General features: G+C 31.9%; 1 protein-coding gene across 1 annotated transcript; it reads left to right on the forward strand.

Moving 5' to 3' along the window:
* Positions 1–5780: 5780 nt before the first annotated feature.
* LOC141642338 (3-ketoacyl-CoA synthase 12-like) lies at positions 5781–8962 on the forward strand. The gene is made up of 2 exons (XM_074451119.1): positions 5781–7111; positions 8365–8962. Exons 1-2 carry the CDS (start codon positions 6139–6141, stop codon positions 8796–8798), a joined length of 1407 nt encoding a protein of 468 aa, XP_074307220.1. The 5' UTR covers positions 5781–6138; the 3' UTR covers positions 8799–8962.
* The last annotated feature ends 718 nt before the right edge of the window (positions 8963–9680 follow it).

The raw sequence follows: 9680 nt of genomic DNA on the forward strand, positions 1-9680 counted from the left end.
AAAGTAGTTGGTCTTCTTTAAGACATGTATGTCCCTTTGAAGTTTGATACGAGGCAAATTATATCTCAGATAAATAGATGGGCTGTTAGTTTCTAAGCATTTTAGTTTTGTCTCATTTACTTATTTTGAGTAGTTTAAATTTAAAACAAAGATGTCATCTTAAACAATACGGAGTAATTTGTGAATTTAAATAAATGGTGAAGGTGTGTTTGAACAAGATATTTTGTATCTCTCTTTCTCCCTTTCGTTCCCTCTAAATCCCTAATTAAAAAAAATCTCTTCAAACAAAAAGGATAGGAGAAGCTTCAAATTAAACCGCCTAAAACATAAGTATATCTTAGAATTAAGTTTAGTATTTTTAGCCTATTCTCTATGTATGATAAAGGGTCTAATCGTTTAGATTTATATATTTATAACATTCAATATTTTACATTCTGCACAGATTTATCTCCAGTTTTTTCATGATAAAAAAATTTTTCTTTATTTTTTTACTTTTAAGAGTTTAATTAACTTTTATGATAAGAATTTACAGCTAGGAGTAAAAAATATGTTAAATAGTAAAAATTTATGAAATAACATCATTACTTCCTTTATAAAAGTAAAACTTTCACTAAATTACTCACGGTAGGATTTCTTTTGATTTAAATTTTCATTTTTAAATCAAAATACAATCATGAGTCTAGATAATCTCTAACATGTTAAGAACTACTAACATGGCAAATTGTCCAATTGAATGGCAATAAAGTGGATAATCTGTAAACTACTTTTCTTACCTAATACTCCGAAAGAGTCTGGAATTCTGGATCATTGGTCCTATTTTTTTGTCTCATTATATATCTAATTAATTTGTACTTTATTCGTCACATAAACATTAAATCATTTAAAAAGGTTTATGTTAACCTCTCAAAAATATAATCTATCAAAATATAAAGATAATGGGTCACAAAATGAAAAACGAAAAATAGAGCCAAATATCCGCTCTTCTATTTTAAGGAGAATGATAAAACCACTACCTAGTTCACTAATGCCACAAAACTTTAGGAGCATCTTCAATGGTTGGACAAAAGGACTTGCTTGCAATTTTAAGAAATTGTAAGCTATTAGCTTCACCATTAGAGTTGTACATATAAATTAGCTTTGCTCAAATAATTTTAAGCTAGTAGTTCCATGAAACTATCTACTTAAATTGACCCACAAGAATAACATAACCAATAGAAAAATAGTTGTCTCATTTATAAAGTTTTTATTTTTTATTTAGAAATTAAGAATTCAATAAGTAAATAGAAAAATGTGTTAATGTGGGTCTCATCAAGCTAGTAGTGAATTACCGTCACCATTGAAGATGCTCTAATTATGAATTTTGGGATTTGCTTATTGTCTTAGTGCTTTTCTGGCATTAATTAAGGTCTAAGGATGCCCAGTGGCAATATGTCAGCCTTATTTTAAGAAATTATTCTCTCTTAAGATGGATATATCATACAACTTGCATTGATTAGACAAGTCATTTGCTAAAATTTAGGTATTTTGTTTTCGTCTTATATATGTAAATGGTATAATTCTATGATATTTGACTCGCCTTAAATTTAAGATGGATATACACGTCTTAAATGAAAATTTGTGTATCTTAAGACCCTATGTCATTCAACGGTCCGGATTCTCTCCATTTCCTAAAAAAAAATGGAGCTCCATTTTCTATAAACGGTCCAGATGAAAACTTGTGATAATCCAATACTTGTAATTATTTCATAAAAATTAAGTTTTAATAAATATAAAGAGAAAATATATTAAAATATTGATGTATTAGAAAGATTTCTTGTTTTAATATAGGTCACTTTGCAAAACACCACCTTCAAAAAAATTTCTTGTTTTCTACTACCATTAAAATTTTCTTTTTGTTAAACTTTTTTTTGCCGGAGTTTGACCAAATGAAAAAAATTCCGGCGTTGACTCTCATTACCTTACCCATTTTTTTTCGTTTATAATCTCATCCCTCGTTTCCCCCCACTCCAGTACTCCACCATCTTATTAATTTAATCACTAATTTATCCAATTCTTCATCCAAATTTGACTATTTGAATACACTATTTGGTTTTCAATCAAAATTTCAAGTAATTTATTTCCAAAAACTGTTTTTTCTTGGTATGTCAGCCTCTCGTTTTGCTATTATCGAGTTTAGTGGCCTCCCATACTTAGTAGTGTAGGAGGAACATTTGATAAGAGGGATTCAATGTGGTTTCAAAGTTTCAATAAAACATTTTTTTGATGAAAAGTAGAACAAATGAGTTGCAAAAAATGAAGAAAGAGGATATAATGTTGAAGATAAGGAGGGAATAATTAGTGTTATAGAATAGAAAGGTGAAAATGGAGAGAAATTATAAAGGAAGTTGAAAAATAAGATTCCGGCCAAATTTCAACCAGATTCCGGCCAATTGGTTATGTTTTATAATTTTATTATTTTAAAGGTGCCTAAAAAAAAAAATTAAAGGTAATGTTTCGCAAATACGTTTTTTATAAGGTGCTGTAGACAAAAACCCAAGGAAAAAATGAAGAGATCCAAATTCCGTCATTCAATCACAAATTCTTGTTTGTGACGGCACATATCCGTCACTCTTGAGTGACGGATACTATTTTACCTCACAAAGTACCCACTTTTTCTCTCTCTGCAACACTATTCATGTGGTTCCCTTTCTCCACTAACCCATTTTGTTACCATTTTAACTCACAAAATATTCGCCACAAATGATAACCCGTCACAAGGGAGACCAATTGTCATTCAATAGCCACCCTTGACCCCTCCAAACTACTCCTATTTAAACAGATAACCCTAATAATTTATGTCTTGGGACAGTATTACATACCCATCCTTTTCCACAAGATGTATGCACCCGACATACCATCCCCAATTCCCTACCGAAATTAATATACACTCCGTAGTCCGTACCTGATCGTTTTAACACTCCTTTCACTTCTACCACAAATGTCAAATCACAACTCTGCTGACTTGACATCATCGTTAATTGGCTATTAGATTGCATATTTGCATCCCACTTTTCCACTTTTGAGACTGCGACGCTTGTTAGGTATAAGTCATATGACTCATATCCATTGGTATGCACAAATTCTTATTAACGTTACTATTCGTTTTAAACTTAAAATTGGTTTAATATATATCAAATTATATGGCAATTTACCCGAAAAATGCCAAAAGTTTTTTTTTATACTCCGTATATATTACCACAATGTGGTAATATTTAACCTCTTTTAAGATTTATATATTCTCCATTCAACTCCACTTTGCAAATATTTCTTTTTCGTTCATTCAACTCCACTTTACATGTTTCTTTATTTGGCTAAGAAAATGACTATTCTATCTTTATTGAAAATCTATATTTACAAAAAATGACATTTATACCCCCACACTAATCCACCATAAAACCCCACTTTTATATTTTTTTTTAATATTTTTAACCTCTCCATTTTCTTTCCCTATGTACTTTTAATAGTTTTTTTTTAATCCGCTCCTTAATATCCGTGTAAAAAACAAACTTGCAAAGTAGAGTTGAATGGAGGGAGTAACAAATTCTTAAGACGGACATATATCCTATTTTAAGCAAGACTTACTGGTTGATCTGTCGGTCTTGCAACTGAATAGTTAGTACATTTTGTAATTTGTTCCATCGTTGTCAAAAAAATGACGGTAATAGTACTGGTTACATTATTGACCTCACTTGCTTTATTCTTGTCATTATCGTAAGTGTTTTATAACGTTTAAATACTCTCTCTCTCCCAATTATTTATTTACTTGTTACTGTATATATTATTTATAAGGATTATTTTAATTAAAATTAAATTAAAAATTATGACAGAGTGAGTAAATAATACTCCTTCTGATCCAGACCAAAGGTAAGACAGGGGAAATGGAGAATTTAAGAAAATGTGGAACATGGAGGAGGGGTAAAGAAGAAAAAAATAGGTGGGGTATGTAATTGTGAGTTGGTAGGTGGGTCATATAATAACATTTTGTGTAAATATCAAATGAGTATAAGGACAACTTGGTAATGTTATGCGTCAAATAAGGAATGTTATCTTTGGTGTAAATCGTCCGTTTATAGTAACTAGGTTTTTTTTGTAGAGAAAAGAACAAAGAGGGACGCTAGGGTTTTTCTCCTCCAGAATTATTGATTATCCAATAATTAACCTAACCATATAGTAAAAACAACGATTTACAAAGTAACATGCATACATAGTACTTATCTATTACTCCCTCTGTCCCGGTCATTTGTTGTCCTTTTCCATATTGGGGTGTCTCAGTCATTTGTTGTCCTTTCTATTTTAAGAATGAACTTGATGAGTAATTTGATTATTCTCATTCAATTTGTTCCACTTGTCATTTAGTTGTTGGCCTTTTCCTCTTTCCTTGGTCTTTGTGCCAAAATGAAAGGACAACAATTGACCGGGACGGAGGGAGTAGAAGTTTTTGCTTAATTGGGGTCTAATGTGAAACTATTTAACAAAATAGGGTTAGTGTGAAACTATTTACCAAATATGGGTCCATGTCATCCTGGGACCATTACCTTCACTTATTTCCCCAAAATACCCTTTGTCTTCTCCTTCCTCCATCTTGTACCTATCCACCCAAATCTCCATTAAAACACATACCGGCTTATTTTTCAAAGGTGAAACAGATGCAAATGAATACATAAAGCTACATCTCATCATCTCTATCGTCATCTCTTTTCATCAAACACACAGCCATCACCCGGTTCACCATAAGAAGCGACAAAAAACCAAGCTCTACAACTTATAACGAAACTACTACGTTACTATAAATTCAGTTTCCGAGTGTCGAATACGATTATTTACCGAAGATTTTGGGTGTATACGTAGAAGATGAAAGGGGAGAAGACAAAGGGTATTTTGGGGAAGAAAGTGAGGTTAATGTCCCAATGAGGATGACATGGACTCATATTTGGTAAATAGTTTCAAACTATCCCCATTTTGTTAAATAGTTTTCCTTTGAACCCCAATTAAGCAAAAACTTCTATTAAAGGTGGATAGTGTATTTCTTATCGTTTTAGAATTTTTTACAAAACTAATTACAGAGTACTCCCTCCATTCAACTCCAAATGATAGTTATCTTTTTTGTACACTATTTACAAGTAAGAAGAATCTTCTCATTTCCTCCCAATATATAAGATAAAATATATCCATGCGGGATCTTGTTTTATTCGTCTTTAGAAGTACATTTAAAATATCAAACTTTTATAATTTTTACAAATGCCAGAATTAAAGATATTTCTGATAGAAACTTCGTGTTTAAAACGTGAAAAAGTGATAAGTACCATTTGGAGTTGAATGGAGGGAGTATTATTTTAGCGCTCATTTGAATTATTTCTCGTCAATAGGTCTTCATCATCATTGTAAAGTTAAGCCTCTACCTTAGTAGTGTGGCTTTACCAGATGACAAATTAATAAAAATCTAGACAAAGACGCTACTTGTAGTAGTTTCGCCACTTATTTTTTTTCTTTAAAACTACACATTTTACTCATTATGACATGAACCCATTGATGAGAATTAGTTTGAAATGTTACAAGATAAAATATTTTCGTTAAAAAAAAAAAAAAAAATTAAACTAAACGGTAAAAAGTTCGTGGATAGCTTTGAACGTCGTAATCAACCACATCCTACTCACTTAATTGCGAGCTTTAAATTTCGTGAGCAACCATGAAAATCATTTGCGAAGTGTATAAAGAATCACATGTCCTTAGACAGATACCGTATTATACATTTATACTCCATACTATACAACGGATGTATGGTATGGCAATTTTACGTTAAAATGTGTTCACTTTCTGTTACTATAAAATGACTACTTTTAATAAGTATTCACTTTTATTAACATAAAATGGTCACTCTTTGTTATAAAGTGATCATTTTTTATCCGTCATTTCATGCAATGGCAATGGTAGAAGCATGATACACAATAACAATTGATCTTTCACAAAATCCTCTTCTTTTCGGCGTTATAAGTACTTCATTTCCTAAAGCTTTCCTTTCAAAAACCAGACCTCAAATTAAGTTCAAAATCCGACGTGTACCGAAAAAAAAAAAAACATAATTTTTCATAATTTACAAGTATGGAATTTTTGGTCTTGGTATATTTATTTTCTTGTTTTTATCTTTTCTTCCACTTTCTTAGGTGGTTTATAGTATACAGGCACCAAGAATGCTACATTTTGGGCTATGAATGCTTCAAGCCTAGTGATGATAGAATGGTGAGCACCGAATTCTGCCGCGAAATCCTAATGCGGAACAAGAGCTTGGGTCTAAATGAATACAAGTTCCTTGTCAAAGCGGTTGTGGATTCGGGTATTGGAGAGCAAACTTACGGCCCAAGGAACATCATCATGGGCCGTGAACAAAACCCGTCTTTAAAGGATAGTCATTCTGAGATGGACGAGTTTTTCCAAGATAGCGTGCAAAAACTCTTATCAAAACATCGTATTTCTCCTGGAGAAATCGATGTTTTGGTTGTTAATGTTTCGTTGTTTGCTCCGGTACCATCCCTAGCCTCAAAGCTAGTCAACCACTACAAAATGAGGGATGATATTAAGGCTTATAACCTTAGTGGGATGGGCTGTAGTGGTAGCTTAATTTCTGTTAGTGTAGCCCAAAGTGTGCTTAAACACGAGAAGGAGCGTTACGCTTTGGTCGTAACCTCCGAATCAATAAGCCCTAATTGGTATTCCGGGAATGACCGGTCCATGATATTATCGAATTCCCTATTTAGGTCCGGCGGGTGTGTCATTCTATTGACCAACAAAATGGCCCAAAGGAAGCGGGCTATGTTTAAGCTCAAACATCTCGTCCGGATCCACCATGGTGCCCGAGACGAGTCTTATGGATGTTGTATCCAAAAGGAGGACTCCAAAGGAAGAGTTGGTTTTCATTTAAGCAAAGATCTTCCTAAGCACGCGGCCAGGTGTTTGGCCGACAATCTTAAGGTGTTAGTCCCCATGATTTTACCTATCAGAGAACTTGTCCGATACATGTTGGTGGTTACGCTTACGGCCATAAAACTTAAAACCCGACATCACATAATGGGTGCAGGTACGGAAAAAAAAAACATGCATCTGATGTATTACATCATAACGCTTTTAGTAATTAAGTTTACATGTATAAGTTAACATTTTAATTTTTGGACGTCAAAACTCAAAATTAACTGAATTTATATGTATACTTTTTAACTATCTTTAATTTTTAGCTTAACTAGTGTAAATCTCGTGCATAAATGCATTGTTTTCTTAGATCGGGATGTTAGAGAGCTTAGCAAATAAAGATGATAAATTTAAAGCGAATTTAAATATTTACACACTATGGATAAGAGATATTAAGTTAAAGTGGAAGAATTTATATTTATTCGTAAGTTTGTATGTAGTATTAGAAGCTAAAACTCGCTGTGAATATCTTCATAGACAATGCCAATTAAAATTACGTAAAACATTTAGCGGAGAATATATGAATTTTCATATTTATAAAATTTAGATTAAATATACTATTACAAAATGACCTATATGAAATGTTATTAATTATGGAGTAGCGATTTGTTGTACTGCAATCATGTTTCATATGTAGACTAATACATGATATAATATTAAGATCATATAAATCAGATCTAAGACTCAACTTTTATAATAATGACAAATTGACAATTAATAGAGCCCAACTCCTTACTAAAAATAGTTGAGCGGGAAAACTTAGAAAGACTTATTATTTTAGTTAAGGGAGATGAGAAAAAAAATGAACTTGAAAATTAATTAAGAGAATTAAGTGGAGTCATGAAATGTGTATTATATTTTTTTACCACAAAATTAATGATTTCAATTTATACATTTTATCAAATAATTTTATTGAATTTTTTTTTATGAAACTAATAATATTTTTATAGTTTTTTTATACTGGGTAATTATGTGGTAAGTCATTCTCTAATATATAATAATAACACTAATAAAAGATTTTGGAATTTAAAATTTTTAGATTTATTCAATTTTATTTTATTTTAATTAAATGATTACAATTCAGAGTTTAGAAACAAATATATAATGACTAAAAGATTATATAAAAGAAAAAAAATAATGAAAGAAACTTGTTTCCTTATTTAGCGAGATTCCTTTTGGAGGAAAAACATTTGAGAATTTTTATTCTCTTAGTATATATAATGAGGATGTTTAAGTGAACAGCCTTAAAAACTTTATAGTAAAACTCATAATCTTTAAAACAAAACTCGAAACTTTATTATAAAACTCAGAAATTACACACAACCAATTGTACTAATCTGGTGTATAATCTATGAGCTGATACAGGTACAGGACACCCTAGTAAAAAGCCGGTCATTAATTTCAAAACCGGTGTTCAACATTTTTGTATGCACACCGGTGGTAAGGCGGTCATTGATGGTATAGGCGAAAATCTAAAATTAACCGAGTTTGATCTTGAGCCAGCCAGGATGACCCTCCATCGATTTGGGAACACGTCCGCGTGTAGCTTGTGGTATGTTTTGGGATATATGGAGGCTAAGAAAAGGCTCAAGAAAGGAGACAGGGTTTTGATGCTCAGTTTCGGAGCCGGGTTTCAGTGTAATAGTTGTTTGTGGGAAGTGATGAAGGACTTAGATGAATGTGACAATGTTTGGATGGATTGTATTAAGGACTATCCTCCTAAGACATTGGTTAATCCTTTTGTGGAGAAGTTTGGATGGATCCATAATGAAGATATCAACACCTTCACAAAATTATAGACGAGTTTGAAACACGTTGAGTCGCAGAGACGGAGCTCAGCACATGCCCAAGCGAATTTTATTTTATTTTTCGAAAAATTATTATGCATCATAAATTATGTCAATTTCCTTTTTTTTTATGTTGTATTTTATTTAATAGCATAATTATTGGCATTCCTTATTAATTCTTCATCGCGTTATAATGTTATATCTATCCTGATTCAGTAATTCTAATGTATATTCCAGCACTGCTGCGCTTTACGCATTGAATATTTCCAAAAAATCGCGAAAAAATAATGTTTGTATGAACTACATTTCTTTTTGTTGAAAATTTCCAGTAAGGACATCATAGATTCATTATTGAAGTATCAATGAAAAAAGTTGTAGTAGTCTCATTCGATAGGATACATATCCAACCATACCTGGCTACTAGCCACGGGTAAGGGTGAGCATGTTCCTGCGCTACTCTATTACATAAACGATTAACAAAAGTCCACGAAATAACATCAAAAGCAAAGCTAAGAGCTAAAATATCTTCCAAACACTAAGACAAAGCTGCCTCACCTGGATTCACGTATGTTGAGAGCCAAAATGACCGCTTGACAATCACTGCAAGTCTACATATTGATAAGTATAATCTTGATAAGTCGATAAGCAATTAAGATCCTCTCCATTTCCTCTCACAAACCCATTAAATAATATTTACCCCTTTAAACACTATTAATCCTTTATTTTTATGCATAAATGTACAATCGTCTGATATTGCCAAGATGCAATCTGAGCCGTTAATAGGAAATGACCTCTCTATTTCTTTTTAGAAAATGGAGAGGATCTTGACTCGTCCATAAGTATATACATATTTTTACTGCTTAATATTAAATTTTTAGTAACGTCTGCGTTAAT

This window comes from Silene latifolia, chromosome 2, assembly GCF_048544455.1.
Source record: "Silene latifolia isolate original U9 population chromosome 2, ASM4854445v1, whole genome shotgun sequence".
NCBI lineage: Eukaryota > Viridiplantae > Streptophyta > Magnoliopsida > Caryophyllales > Caryophyllaceae > Silene > Silene latifolia.